The following is a 14,797-nucleotide window of genomic DNA, read 5'->3' as shown; positions in this document are numbered from 1 at the left end:
TTTAAAGAAACGGAGTTTTGCTTTGTCACCCAGGCTGGAGTACAGTGGCGTGATCATAGCTCACTGCAGCCTCAGACTCCTGGGCTCAAGGGTCCTCGTACCTCAGACTCCTGAGTAACTGGGACTATAGGTGTGCAACACCATGCCAGGCTCATTTTTAAATTTTTTCTAGAGACGGGATCTCAGTATGTTGCCCAGGCTGGTCTCAAACTCCTGGGCTCAAGTGATCCTCCCGCCTCAGCCTCCCAGAGTGCTGGGATTACAGGCGTGAGCCCCTGTGCCCAGCCTGTCTTTCTGTTTTAAGACTTCCCAAGTGTCCCTCAGTGTGTGTGTCACAGATTTTGCATATTTTCTTCCATTTCTTAGGTATTTTCTCTTGAAAATGAGATCTTTTATCCCACTTTATTCTAACTGGGGGGTGGTGGCTGCTTTTAGGGAGGCCCTTTTTCCTTAAATACCTAGTGACCTGTGCCTTCTTTCTAATCTCTGTACCTCACTTCTTCTACTAGAAGTGGCAGCTGGCGCCTCCAGAGCAGTAACAGCAACAGGGGCAGCGGGGAAGAGGCAGGGAGGGCCCTTGGGTGCGTCTGTGCTTCCCCAGCAGCCCGATGCTGGCATTGGCTTGGTTTCTACATTTAAGGCATTCTTCAACTCTCCTTTAAGGGATTATTAATCAACAATGTTGAACTTTGTTGAGCACCTTTGTAGAGAAAACAGCACGAGCTGCCTCTGCTGTTCTGAGTGTGTTCTTAACTAGATTCTAGATTCTGTTGACTAATGTCTTCTGGATTTTGTCCTGATGACTCAAAAGTGGGCTTGGCTTGTAATTTTCTGGTTGTGTTCTCTCTCTGGTCTTTGGTCCCAAATAAGTGTCTTCAGAGTGTGAGTGTGAAGTACAGCAGAGCCGGTTCCTTTGAGTGTGTGCAGGTATCTTCCTGTCCTGGTCCCCAGGGTCTGTGGATTAAGCCAGCAGCCTCAGGGCGTCACGTTTCTTTCTTTCTTTTTTTTTTTTTTTTTTTTTTTTTGAGACAGAGTCTTGCTTTGTTGCCCAGGCTAGAATGAGTGCCATGGCGTCAGCCTAGCTCACAGCAACCTCAAACTCCTGGGATCAAGGGATCCTACTGCCTCAGCCTCCTGAGTAGCTGGGACTACAGGCTTGAGCCACCACGCCCAGCTAATTTTTTGATTCTGTTTTTAGTTGACTGGTTAATTTTTTCTATTTTTAGTAGAGACGGGGTCTCGCTCTTGCTCAGACTGGTCTCGAACTCCTGACCTCGAACGATCAACCAACCTCAGCCTCCCAGAGTGCTGGGATTACAGGCGTGAGCCACCGCGCCCGGCCAGGACCTCACGTTTCTGTCCTTCGTCCCTGTCCCTTCAGGTTCTGTGCAAGCTGTGCCCGTCTGGCTGAAATGAGGCAAAAAGAAATCCCCAGGGTCTTGGAGCAGCTCGATGACCTGGACGGCCAGGTCCTCTACTACTCGGCCACCAAGAACGGCGTTCAGTATCGGGTGGGCGACGGCGTGTACCTGCTGCCCGAGGCCTTCACGTTCAAGTGAGTGGCCCCTTTGCCCGGGCAGGGCTGGGGCCAGGGTGCTCTGCCATCTCCTCCTCCACACAGACATCCCCGTCCACCCCCTCAGTACCAGCTGCCGCCCAAGCCATCACAGCAGGGTCTGTGGCAGGCGGGCAGCATCCGGCTGTCCAGGGTAGAGTGATGGCAGTTCCACTGCAGAAGGAAGCTGTGCGTCTGTGAGAAGTCAGAACCTGCTGGCAGGCAGCACCAGGGGCAGCTGGAGGCCTCCCCAGCTCTGCCTCTGACCAGCCATGAGGCTTTGCTCCAGGGACCTCCTCTCAGTCCCCATCTGTGCGAAGGACAGAGTAGTATGTCTCCTGCTAGGGCTCTAAGGATTGAGTGAGTTAAAAGGCTTTGCATAGTGCCTGGCTTAAAGGAAAAGTTTAACAGATGTTAAAGGTGTTCAACTGTAAATGGTTATTGTCGCTAGTTGGTCGTGCTGACTCAACTACTTTGAGGTTTAATGTTCACTTATGCCAAACGATTGCTCTCATAGCATCAAGCTGTCCAGCCCTGTGAAACGCCCCCGGAAGGAGCCCGTGGACGAAGACCTGTACCCGGAGCACTACCGGAAGTACTCAGACTACATCAAAGGGAGCAACCTGGATGCCCCTGAGCCCTACCGGATCGGCCGGATAAAGGATATCTTCTGCCCGAAGAAGAGCAACGGCAAGCCCAACGAGGCCGACATCAAGATCAGGCTCAACAAGTTCTACAGGTCCGCAAAGGCCTCTGCTCTGCCGTGAGGCTGCAGACTCTTCCGGAAGGCTCTGCTTGAAACGGGGTTGTGGCATAGCACCCACAGTTGTTTTAGGTGTTAGGTAGAGGTAGCTGCTTGTCCAAGTGTCTGGTTATCTGGGGGGCATTGATGACAACTGTGATGATAGTGCACAGCCCTAAGTCTTTAGGTCCTTCCTTCAGGGCTGCAGAGCCCTTTCTCCAGGAGAAATCCCTAAGCAGAAGTCAGAGGGTGATGAGGCAGGCGGGGAGTGTCCGGGGCTGCGTCTCGGGCGACCCCCAGAGAACCTGCAAAGATCCGCTTAGGACTGTCCGGGCCTCTGGGGCCCTCCCAACTCTTCCCAGGCCCCCCTTCCTATTTCTGGGGTTTTTCTCTCTTCACGCTTTTCCCAAGCTCTTGGCTTAACTCTTCTTTTTTGGGGGACCCTAATAACTGGTAGTGATGAGGCGCTGACCTGAAACTAACCTGTGCAGGTAGGCGTACGCTCACCTCACCTCTTCCCTAACGCAGATCAGAGATTTTCTGGTCTTTGTAATAGTCAGTTGCGATAACAGGAAAGCAGGAAGAGGTGCAGCTGGTACAGGTGAGGGAAGGAAGCTCTTGAGAGGCTTCTACAGGAGTCGGGTGGGGTGGGAGCGACCAGTCAAGCTGACTCGGGTGGGGGTTCTATACCCAGGGGTCCCTGAGCGCCCCCGGGAATGTGACGCCATTTGATTAGGTATAAGCTCACAGCAAGAGAGTGTTCCTCACGAGGCGTCTTCCGCTCGTAGGCCCGAGAACACTCACAAGTCCACCCCGGCGAGCTACCACGCAGACATCAACCTGCTCTACTGGAGCGACGAGGAGGCCGTGGTGGACTTCAAAGCGGTGCAGGGCCGCTGCACGGTGGAGTACGGGGAGGACCTGCCCGAGTGTGTCCAGGACTACTCGACGGGCGGCCCGGACCGCTTCTACTTTCTGGAGGTGGCGCCCCCGGCTCACTAGAGGGGGTGGCTTCAGGGCCAATCTTGCCAGAAAGCGGTTCAGTGCTGGGTTCCATAAAGAGCGTAGCTTCAGTCATTGCAGAGTTCTCTGTAGAACAGATCCCTGACATTCAAGTTGTTCTGGAGTTTAATTCTCCTGGTCTTTCAAAACTGCGATGTAGAACATACCGTTTAGCGTCATAGTGAAGTGAAAGTTTATTTAAGGACCGTCGGGCAGCCTCTGTGAGCCTGACCAGTGTCTTGGTGTGAGTTGGGAAGGTGCCCTCACCCTTGGGAGATGCAGCTGTGTCCCTGGGTCCTATTGGGCAGGGCCACACAGCCATGCAGGTGGCCCTGACTATGTAGAAGATTCAGGAATCTGTTGCTCAAGCTGATGGCTTTTGAACTGTTCGAGCGCGGCCTTGCTGTGTTGGCTTATCTTAAAACGATACATGTCAGTGTTTCCCCGGGCTGTGCTGTGGATGGTAATCGGACAGCAGTTTCCACACCACGCTTTTTCCTGTTTTTACAATAAATAGTCCAAGGGCCTATAATAGCAGGAATTTCAGTGTTGGCCAGATAAAGTATTTGTTTGACTAGAATGGGGTTTCCTTTTTTTTTTTCCCCCTTAAGTTTGCAGTATAGTAAAACTATGCTTATTGGTGGCTAATTGGTTGTGGCCCTGTTCAGGGAGAAATGAAGTGACTCTTTATCAAATTAACTTCTTAAGTAGCCCTTAGAGAGGGCACCAGTGCCTTTCTCCAAAGGATGATCACGTTCTCTCCTTCTCAGGCCTATAACGCAAAGAGCAAAAGTTTTGAAGACCCTCCAAACCATGCCCGTAGCCCTGGAAACAAAGGGAAAGGGAAAGGAAAAGGTATGACCTTGTCCACAGGCTGCTTTTCGGGTCTGTCTCCTGTAACTCAGAGGTCGCCTCATGAACCACTTAACGTGACTCTGGGAGTTCCCGCCTCCACCCCCACCCCCAGCACTTTGCCTTTCTCGACCTCAATGAGGCCGTTTGCGTGTGAACAGGCGTTTGAAGAGGGCAAGGTTGGGTTTGATCCGTGGCCTGTCTCCTCTAGGGAAAGGCAAGCCCAGATCGCCAACGTCCGAGCCGAGCGAACCAGAGATGGAAATCAAGCTGCCCAAACTGCGCACCCTGGACGTGTTTTCTGGCTGTGGGGGGCTGTCGGAGGGATTCCACCAGGCAGGTAAGCTAGCAAAACTGGATCGGGCAGGTTCTGCCTGAAAGGCCTTCCTGGCCCAGGTCAGGATCTGACTCAGCCTCATTCAGGAGGGTCGAGAGTGGGTTGAAAGTGTGCCTTTGTCCTCTCGCCCACCAGGCATCTCTGAGACGCTATGGGCCATTGAAATGTGGGACCCTGCGGCCCAGGCGTTCCGGCTGAATAATCCTGGCTCCACGGTGTTCACGGAAGACTGCAACATCCTGCTCAAGCTGGTCATGGCCGGCGAGGCCACCAACTCGCGGGGCCAGAGGCTGCCCCAGAAGGGCGACGTGGAGATGCTGTGTGGCGGGCCGCCCTGCCAGGGCTTCAGCGGCATGAACCGTTTCAACTCACGAACCTACTCCAAGTTCAAAAACTCCCTGGTGGTCTCCTTCCTCAGGTAAATGGGGTAGCAGCCCCTTGGTATCACCTGCTGGCCAAGGGTGACCAGATAGACAGCCCTAGGGCCAGGGTGCCTGAGATGCTGGCTGTGCCACGTGTTGGTAGCGATTGGTTTCACCTTGGCCTTGCCGGGTGCCCTGCAGGAGGCCTCTGCCCTCCAGAAATGCACAGCTCAGCTCTCACTGAATCAAGGAGCACTTGGGGTGGGGCGCGGTGGCTCACACCTGTCATCCTAGCACTCTGGGAGGCCGAGGTGGGAGGATCGCTCGAGTTCAGGAGTTCAAGACCAGCCTGAGCAAGAGCGAGACCCCGTCTCTACCAAAAATAGAGAAAATTAGCTGGGTGTGGTGGTGCATTGCTTGTAGTCCCAGCTACCTGGGAGGCTGAGGCAGGAGGATCGCCTGGGCCCAGGAGTTGGAGGCTGCAGTGAGCTACAGTGACGCCACTGCGCTCCAGCCTGGGTGACAGAGCAAGACTCTGTCTCAAAAAAAAAAAACAAAAAAACACTGGGGAGTGGCTTCTCTTGAAGTGGGTCTTGTCCCTCTGTGTGTGGGGTGACCCTGCAGTCTACCCCCCACAGCTACTGCGACTACTACCGGCCCCGGTACTTCCTCCTGGAGAACGTCAGGAACTTCGTCTCCTTCAAGCGCTCCATGGTCCTGAAGCTCACGCTGCGCTGCCTGGTCCGCATGGGCTACCAGTGCACCTTCGGCGTGCTGCAGGTGGGCGCTCCGGGACTGGGGCAGGCGGTGTGGCCAGCAGGGAGGGGCAGGGGCAGGGGTCCCTAACCAAGAATAGGGTTCAAAGGCACAGGGCTGCTGCCCGAGCAGCAAGGGCCGGTGGTGACCTGCGCTGCTGGCAGGGAAGATGGACCCGTCTAGCGTCTTCTCCAGTGCGGTGTTCTCGCAGTGCCAGCAGAGGGCCAGCTGTGGGGGCTCTTGCCACTTGTCCCAGCTCCTTTCCCTCTGTGGGGAAGCGCGGGCGGCCAACGCAGAGCCTCGCATAGGCCCAACTGTTTGATAGCTTAAAAAAAAAAAAAAAAAAAACGGGCGTTTTTTCCTCTGGGTGACTGTTTCCACAAAGCCCTAGAAGGGGCACAGGTTGCCCTCCAGTGGCTGCCAGTGGTGTGTCCGCAGGGACAGGGCGGTCAGCGGGGATGAGGGCTTGTCTGAAAAGCGTCCCCTCCGTGTCTGTCTGTCGAGGGCCTGGCTGAAAAGGGAACAGTTGTCCAGATGGGAGAGGGGCTGGCTGCCAGCAGTGAGTGACTGTCAGCCTCAGGGCGTCTTGGGCTTACCAGGCGAGCCTTGTTGCAGCCAAGTTCTCTGTCCTTGTGACCAAGGCTAGCAGGCAGGCAGCAGGGCTTGGTCTCCCCTGGCTGTTCTCCTCCCTGAGTGCTAAGGCTCTGGGGTCACTGCTGTACCCTCTTAAAAAGCTGGGGGACTTGCCAGTAGGGTTCACTCCCACTGCGTGGGCTCGGCTGCCTCTGTCCTTCCATCTGGTCCCACCTCTTGTTAGGACCAAACCTGCTGGGGTAGCCAGGGGTCCCACAGGTGACTCAAGTGCTGCTGGCCCTGGCCCTGGGTCTGGCTGGGCGCAGGTGCCCCGCTGACCGTGTGCGTGTGTGTCTGGCCCCCATCGCGCAGGCCGGCCAGTACGGTGTGGCCCAGACCCGGAGGCGAGCCATCATCCTGGCTGCGGCCCCCGGGGAGAAGCTCCCGCTGTTCCCAGAGCCACTGCACGTGTTCGCGCCCCGGGCCTGCCAGCTGAGCGTCGTGGTGGACGACAAGAAGTTTGTCAGCAACATCACCAGGTCAGAGGCCCTGCTGGCCCCTGTGAGCGCCGCAGAGCGGGTGTCAGTGCGTCCTGGTGATCGTGAGCATCACCCAGTGGTCTGGGGTTGGGTCTCTGTCGAGAGGCCTGAGCTGAGGAGTGAACAGTGTGGCGTCCGGCCTGCCGCACGAGCGCTCTGCCACCTCCAGTCTTAAGTTCTGGCCCTGCGTCACCTGCCCCGAGTAAGCTTGTGGTTGGCGTCCAAGCGTACAGTGCTGCCCGTGGGACCCTGGGCAGCGCCATGACCTATGGAGAGGGCGTTGCTAGCAGTAGGGGTGTGGCACCTGTGACGTGAGTCCCCGGAGGTGTCAACTGCCTGCCTGCTCTGTCGTAGGTTGAGCTCGGGGCCCTACCGAACCATCACGGTGCGCGACACCATGTCCGACCTGCCCGAGGTCCGGAACGGGGCTTCGGCGCTGGAGATCCTGTACAACGGGGAGCCCCAGTCCTGGTTCCAGAGGCAGCTGCGGGGCTCGCAGTACCAGCCCATCCTCAGGGACCACATCTGCAAGGTAAGGTCCTCCCGGCAGGGCTCCTCCCTCGCAGGGAGTCCTCTCTGCCGACGCGCAAGCCTGGGCTTCGCTCCTCTGCTCTTGTCACGGCCCCAAATCCAAACCGCTGTCGTCACTTGGCTCCCAGCCTTGCTCCCGCACGTCCAGACCCTCTGTGGTGGCACACAGTCACCTGAGACATAGTCAGAGCTTCTGCTCTCGTGGACTCGGCCCGAATGGTGTCTGGCTACTGCCCACCCCGCCTGGCCTGTCCGGCCACTCCCCTTCCTGTGTGTTCCCCTACGTACGCCAAGTCTGGCCCTTGGCGCCCTCCCTGGCTGTCCCCAGAGCTGCCCCTCCTCACCCCCTGCTGCAGGCCCAGCTTCGATGACACACTGGCCCCCAGTCGGCCCTTCTCATGTGCCCACCCTGCCCCCTGCACTGCTTCATGTCTCTGCTCTGGGTTCCTCGTGCCATGTGCACCACGCTGAGTTTGTGTCGTCCTGCTGGGCACGAGCCCCATGGGGGTTGCTGGTTGGCAGTGTTCCCAGTGCCCAGCTTGGCTTGGGCACTCAGATGCTCCCTGAGCAAGGTGACAGCAGGGCCCACCGTGCTCTTTTAGGACATGAGCGCGTTGGTGGCCGCCCGCATGCGGCACATCCCCCTGGCCCCGGGCTCAGACTGGCGTGACCTGCCCAACATCGAGGTGCGGCTCTCGGACGGCACGATGGCCAGGAAGCTGCGGTACACCCACCACGACAGGAAGAACGGCCGCAGCAGCTCCGGGGCCCTCCGCGGGGTCTGCTCCTGCGTGGAAGGTGGGACCCCTCAGACCGTGGCTCCCTGCAGCGTCTGGTCGGCTCGGGGAGGAGGGCTGTTCTCTGGGGTTTCCCAGAAGCAGAGACTTGGGGCTTCTGCCCATCAGCCCAGAGGCCGGGGCGGCCGGGCGCTGACATGCCAAGCCTTGGTTTAGCCGAGCAAACAGCTGCTGAGAAGGCGAAATAATAAAAGTACAACAGGGACTCTCTCTCCGGCTGGGGTCCCCACGCAGTAGGTGCGTGCTCCGTCCCTGCCTCCCGAAGCTCTGAGAGCTGGTGTGTGCTGTCCCAGGCGTCCCCCCCGGCCTCTGTCCCACTCCATGACCCCAGCCTCACCGCAGTCCTCTCTTGCAGCTGGCAAAGCCTGCGACCCCGCAGCCAGGCAGTTCAACACCCTCATCCCCTGGTGCCTGCCCCACACCGGGAACAGGCACAACCACTGGGCCGGCCTCTACGGAAGGCTCGAGTGGGACGGCTTCTTCAGCACGACCGTCACCAACCCTGAGCCCATGGGCAAGCAGGTAGGTGGACTGGGGCTTCTGGGGGCCCAGGGCCAGGCCCCTGCGCCTTGAAGCCTGGGAGTGGGTGGTGCGGGTGGGGTGGGGTGGCACGGCGGTGCCCTTTCTCTCCTGGTCGCTCTTGCCAGTGGGCCTGTCCCCCTCCCCTTGCCCACCGAGCCTCTCGCCCCCAGGGCCGCGTGCTGCACCCGGAGCAGCACCGCGTGGTGAGTGTGCGGGAATGCGCCCGCTCCCAGGGCTTCCCTGACACCTACCGGCTGTTCGGCAACATCTTGGACAAGCACCGGCAGGTCAGTGGAGGGGCCTGGGGACCGCTCCCGCCTCCCTGGGGGGTCTGGCGAGGCTTTATACGCTGCAGCCGCAGGCTGGATGGGGGCCCCTGTGCCTCTCACCCGGGTGGGGCTGGTCAGTGCTCCACACGCCGCAGGAGCAGGTGGAACTCGCAGCGGGAAACTCACTTGCTAGGAGTTAAACGGACTGGGGCGGTCGTCCCTGACTGCTTCTCAGGGTGTTCGGTTGACTTAGTCAATTAATGTTAATGAAGCGTGTTTCCACGGACAAGATGCACACGGGGCTTGCACCCTCGGGGCCCAGGGGTTGGTGAAAACCGCCCATTTCACCCCCTTCCCCCGAATGTCGTCCTCCTGAAGCAGCTGCTCTTAGCTGGGAGTGAAGCATGTCTTGGCGGCTTCCCTGTCTTTACGTTTGAGAGTCTTTCCAGAACTCTCCAAAGGCCCCCTCCTGTGTTAATGACTCACGTGGGGGTGGGAGGGTCTGAGGGCCCCATGATGGATGCACTCTGGGGACCCGTGTGAGCAGGAGACCAGGACCCCTCCCCCAGGGGCCTGGTACCCTCGTCATCCTCGTCCACCTTGTCCTGAGCAGAGGCCCCAGCGCATTTGTCCCCAAGCATCCAGCCGGCCGTGGCAAACCGGGCATCGCCCTCCTCCCCTCCCGCAGGTGGGCAACGCCGTGCCGCCTCCCCTGGCCAAAGCCATCGGCTTGGAGATCAGGCTCTGTATGTTGGCCAAAGCACGCGAGAGTGCCTCAGGTACGCGGGGCTGGCCTCCCTCTGGGGGTGGGTGCGGGGACAGCGGGTTTGCACTAGGCTCTGGGGCTCGGGCGAGTCCCCCACCCTCCCCACCCCATGGCCCCATTGTTCTCAAGAGGCTTCCTTGAGGATAGAGCAAACTGCACGTGTCCGGTGCTTAAAACAGGCTGCCAGCACGCAGTGGGTGTGCAGTTGGTGGCCGTTTCCTTGCTCCTGCTGAGTCACTTTGGCCTGGCAGGCCCCTGCCTCGGATGCTCCCCCATGCGCCTGGGCGCAGAAGCCTCTGGGGGATGTTCTGGGTGTGCTCGGGCTCCACGAATGTCCACTTAGAGCCGCGGCTGCTTGTCAGATCCGTTGCTAACGCGGGCACAGGTGTTGCTGTGCTTTGGATCGAACGTGTCTGTTGTGCTCACCGGTCACTGCTTAGCGTCACACCGTGTATGTGCCCCAGAGTGACTTTTCCTTTTGTTTCTCTTCAGCTAAAATAAAGGAGGAGAAAGCTGCCAAGGACTAGCTTTGCCCCTCCATCGCCCTTTTCTCCAGCTCCAGGAATCCATGCACCGATGTTGTATTTTTAATGTGTTGAAATCTGTCAGTTCAGATGTGTTGTGCACGGTGTTTGTGGCCTTGGCTGGCACGAAGCTGTCCTGTGAGGTTTGCTTATCAACTGACGACTTAGTGATCAAATCGTGCCGTACCTCGTACGTTCGGGATTTTAAAAGTTTTGGGTTTTTTTGGTTTTTTTTTCAAATTTAACATGTATACATGGGAACCCTCAGAAAATGAAGATTCCTTAAAAGTTTTTTATTATGCATTATATCAAATGTTACCACGGTATGAGTGGAAATTAAGACTTTATGTAGTTTTTATATGTTGTAATATTTCTTCAAATAAATCTCTCCTATAAACCAGACTGGGTGGTGCCTTGTAATTTCTTCAGGGCTTCTGGCCGAGGGCAGACAGGAATAGGCTCCTCAATGCTAAAGGGGACCCCCACAGAGGCATTGTATTATCTGTGTGTTTGGGGGTAGGGGTCAACTCTGTGACTCAGTTTGGGCCAATGAGATGCAAGCGGAACTTGGTAGTGTGTCCTTCAGGAAAGCCATTTAAAGGAAAGTCTTGGCCAGCCTTCCCCATGGCCTGTAGCCCTCCTTGGTCTGGAGTGTGCTGTGATGGCCGGCAGTATAGCAGCCATCCTGTGATCATGAGGACAGAAGCCCCGTGCAGTGGATGGTGGAACCAGATAGGAGTCGTTCAGAGCCCTGGCATCCCCACCCCCTGACAAAACCCCGTTTGCTTGACTCTGTTAGCTGGGCTTTCTGTGTGTTCAGTGTAGCTCAGTCCTGAGATAAACAAACCTTTTTTCTTTGGTTTGTCTTTGGGAAAAGACTTTATAAAATGGCCAGCTAATTTTTCTTTATTTTTTGGGTAGAGATGGAGTCTCACTGTGTTGCCCAGATGAGTCTTGAACTCCTGGCCTCAAGCTGTCCTCCTCCCTCAGCCTCCTAAAGTGCTGGGATTATAGGCGTGAGCCACCACGCCTGATCCCTGTTAGCATTTTTTAAATAGTGACTTAACACTTCCATGTATCCAGTGGCCACTGGAGTTTGTCCCTTCTTTCTGTGGTGACCACATGACTGTGTCCTTGGGCATTACAGATTATTACCCTGGCTCGAATCATCTTGAGTCACCCTGTCTCGGCCATACAGAGATCTTCTCTATTTAGCAAATAGATACATTTGTCACTTCTGTTCCTCTTAGCCTGTCGAGAAAGGCCTTCCCTACACCCAGATCATAAACATGTGTTTTCTTCCATATTTCTGTGATATCCTCATTTTAACACGCGAGTCACTTTTGTAAGGACTAAAACAGGGATCTCAGCCTGTTTTTCCAATAGGTAGCAAATGCACATGGAAAGCGTCACAGCTCAATATGGCATGTGGAAGAGCTTCCCCGTCAGATTTTGTAAAAATATACTTTCTGCTTTTTTAAGCTGAAAAACTCATTAAAAAGTATATAGTGAGTAGAATGAGAAGTATGCTGTCTTTTTGTGGATTCCCAGGCATCTTGACCAAGACAACCATGTCCCTTGTCTTCCAAGGTCGTTCTATGCACGCGCGTAAGCATGGGTGGGTATCTTGTCTCTGCTACAAACGGTGGCATCTATTAAAACTGCTTTGTACCTTGAAGGTCGTGTTACCTAGAAATGTCTGTTTCCCTATTTTTTTTTAATTGGGGTGTAATATGAAATGCCCAAGTCCTAAATGTCCACCTTAATTTTTTTTTTTTTTCTTGGAGACAGGGTCTCTGTCACCCAAGCTGGAGCACAGTGGCCCGATCATAAGTCACTGCAGCCTTGAAGTCCTGGGTTCAAGGGATCCTCCTGCCTCAGCCTCCGGAGTCGCTGGGACTACAGGTGTGTGCCACCACACCTGGCTAATTTTTCTATTTTTTATAGAGACCCGGTCTCACTCTTGCTGGTCTCAAATACCTGGCCTGAAGCAGTCCTCCCACCTTGGCCTCCCAAAGTGCTGGAATTACAGGTATGAGCCACCGTGCCCAGCCAACCAGCCTTCCTTTCTAAGAACACAGTTGGTCCTTCCATTTTTTCAGATACTCTCTTGTGGTTTTCAATGATCCAGATCTTGCAGATTTCACAACTTGATTCCTAGGTATTTAGTTCCTTCGTTACTAATGTAAATGAGATGTTTTCTAAATTTCTAAACTGTAGTCCTTTGCCTGTAGAAAGACGATCAACTCATATTGACTAGGATTTTGTATATTGATTGTGTATTTTTTTTAACCCTTTTAAAATGACAATTCACTTGCATTAAGTACATTCACACTGTTGTGCAACCATCACTGGTATCTCTTTCTAGAACTTTTGCATCATCCCAAACAGAAAATGTCTCCGTTAAACACTAATTCCCCCATTCCCCTGCCCCAGCCCCCGGTAACCTCTGTTCTGCTTTCTGTCGCTATGGATTGGCCTATTTCTGTAACGGGTACCTCATAGGAGTGGAGTCGTACCATATTTGTCATTTTGTGTCTGGGCGATGATTCCAAGGTTCGCCTACGTGATAGCACGTGTCGGAATTTCATTCCTTTTCAGGCTGATGGTGCATGGTATGGAGGTATGTATATATATCACATAGCGCTTATCCATCCATCCCGGTGGACGCATGGGTTGCTTCCACCTTTTAGCTATTAGGAATCACGCTGCCGTGAACACGCACGTACCAATATCTGTCCAAAACCTTAGTTTCGATTCATGTGGGCATAAACCGGAAGTGGAATCGCTGCATCATATGGTAATTCTATTTTTAATTTCTTGAGGAACTGCCACACCATTTTCCACAGTAGCAGGTCGTTTGCTAATGAAACCAACATGCAAGGCAGTACCGGTGCCCCTTTGGGGGCCCCCCAGGTCCCGGTCTACTTCCCCAGACACAACCGCAAATAGGCCTTTGCCGTGTCTCCTTCCTGTGCGCATTTTGTGACTGTTACCACATCTGCGTGGCCATCAATTTAGCATTTCCTATTTCTTTAGAACATTATGCAGAACCAGGCGCCGTGGCATGCACCTGTAGTCCCAGCTACTCAGAAGACCGAGGCAGGAGGATCGCTTGAGCCCAGGAGTTCGAGTCCAGCCTGGGCAACATAGCGAGACCCCTGTCTCTTAAAAAAAAAAAATTAAGCTCCCTAACATGGTGTCATCCTGCAAGTGACCATTCTCAGGCCTGCATGGAAGATACCTGTCTACTTTGTACACGTTCCCACGCAGCCAACTGCAACCACCAAGAGAAAACGTGCAGAAACGGCATCACGCAACTGTTGATCGGGCATGAACTCTGTCCCAGTCGCAATAAGATAGATGGGTACTGTCCCTCCTTGCCTTGCAAGAGAAATAGGCAGGCAAATGCCATAAATAGAATGATTTTAAAGAGCGAGAAATGCCTCAAATAATAAAAATAAAACAGAATTGGAACGAAGTGTCTCTGAACCTTGTTCCTCTCCAGATTTTAGTACTCAAGTGCGTAGATCTTACGTGTACAGTGAGATGATTTTGACACGTATTCGCCTGTGTCTTCACCGACCAGATCAGGACAGAACATTCCCATCACCCTGGAAGGCTGCCTGGTGCCCCTCCCAAACCAGTCTCTCCCTACTCCCTGCACTCCAGCAGAGAGATTCTGTCTCAAAAGAGAAAAAAGGTACTTAAATTAAAATGAGGTCATTAGGGTGGGCTCTAATCCAATCTGGTGTCCTTGTAAAAAGAGATCAGGGCAGAGACACAACCGGAGGAGAAGGCCACATGAAGACAGGGAGAAGATGCCGCAACTTCAGAAGAAACCAACCCTGCTGACACCTTGATCTTGGACTTCCAGCCTCCAGAATTGTGTGAAAATAAATTTTTGTTGTTTAAGCCATCCAGTGAGTGGTGTGTGTGGTATTTTGTCGTGGCACCCTGAGCAAATTACACGAGTTGTTTTCCAGTTTTTGGTCATTGTAAATAAGGCAATAAATCTGCTATGAATATTGGTGTACTTTTTTTTTTTTGGAGACAGGCTCTTGCTCTGTGGTCCAGGCTGGAGTGCTGGAGTGCAGTGGTGTCCTCATAGCTCACTGCAACCTCAAACTCCTGGGCTCAAGTGATCCTCCTGCCTCAGCCTCCGGGGTAGCTGGGATTACAGGCATGCGCCACCACGCCTGCCTAATTTTTTTGTTTTTTTTGCAGAGACAGGATCTTGCTGTGTTGCCTGGGCTGGTTTCAAACTCCTGGCCTCAAGCGATCCTCCTGCCTTAGCCTTCCAAAGTGCTGGGATGACAGGTGTGAGCCACTACATCTAGCCCAGCACTTTCTATGGATTACCTCATGTACTTGAATATATATTTCCTTAGGCCAGTTGTAGAAGTGGTAATTCAAGTTAGTGGATATACAAAATAGATAAAAAATACATTTATGTTATTAAATACATCTCACATATATCACACATACATATTATATGTTAATATATAAAATATGTTTATGCATGTATTTATATTTAAACCAGAATAATATACACAAAGTAAAATTTTTAAATATGGCAGAAAAGTCCCAAAATAAGCTTTCCTTTCTTAATGCCTTCCTTCCAAAAAACATCCCTCAATAGGTTTCTAATATTTCTTTCCAAGAAATGG

At 53.9% G+C, this 14,797-nt stretch overlaps 1 protein-coding gene across 1 annotated transcript in view; it reads left to right on the top strand.

The window, feature by feature from the left end:
- Window positions 1-10,199, top strand: part of DNMT1 (DNA (cytosine-5-)-methyltransferase 1) — a 40,404-nt gene extending 30,205 nt beyond the window's left edge. The window contains exons 27-40 of the mRNA XM_012641265.1: window positions 1,382-1,555; window positions 2,073-2,294; window positions 3,086-3,278; window positions 4,070-4,154; window positions 4,363-4,491; window positions 4,624-4,906; window positions 5,489-5,630; window positions 6,552-6,718; window positions 7,073-7,250; window positions 7,852-8,047; window positions 8,402-8,568; window positions 8,739-8,855; window positions 9,526-9,616; window positions 10,096-10,199. Of these exons, the coding sequence (XP_012496719.1) occupies window positions 1,382-1,555; window positions 2,073-2,294; window positions 3,086-3,278; window positions 4,070-4,154; window positions 4,363-4,491; window positions 4,624-4,906; window positions 5,489-5,630; window positions 6,552-6,718; window positions 7,073-7,250; window positions 7,852-8,047; window positions 8,402-8,568; window positions 8,739-8,855; window positions 9,526-9,616; window positions 10,096-10,130 (2,179 nt within the window). The 3' untranslated portion in view covers window positions 10,131-10,199. The remainder of the gene's footprint in view (window positions 1-1,381; window positions 1,556-2,072; window positions 2,295-3,085; window positions 3,279-4,069; window positions 4,155-4,362; window positions 4,492-4,623; window positions 4,907-5,488; window positions 5,631-6,551; window positions 6,719-7,072; window positions 7,251-7,851; window positions 8,048-8,401; window positions 8,569-8,738; window positions 8,856-9,525; window positions 9,617-10,095) is intronic.
- Window positions 10,200-14,797: the final 4,598 nt, after the last annotated feature.

The sequence above is a fragment of the Propithecus coquereli genome, unplaced genomic scaffold (assembly GCF_000956105.1).
Source record: "Propithecus coquereli isolate 6110/MARCELLA unplaced genomic scaffold, Pcoq_1.0 Scaffold164, whole genome shotgun sequence".
In the NCBI taxonomy this organism is placed as follows: domain Eukaryota; kingdom Metazoa; phylum Chordata; class Mammalia; order Primates; family Indriidae; genus Propithecus; species Propithecus coquereli.
This window is presented reverse-complemented; position numbering and strand designations above follow the sequence as displayed.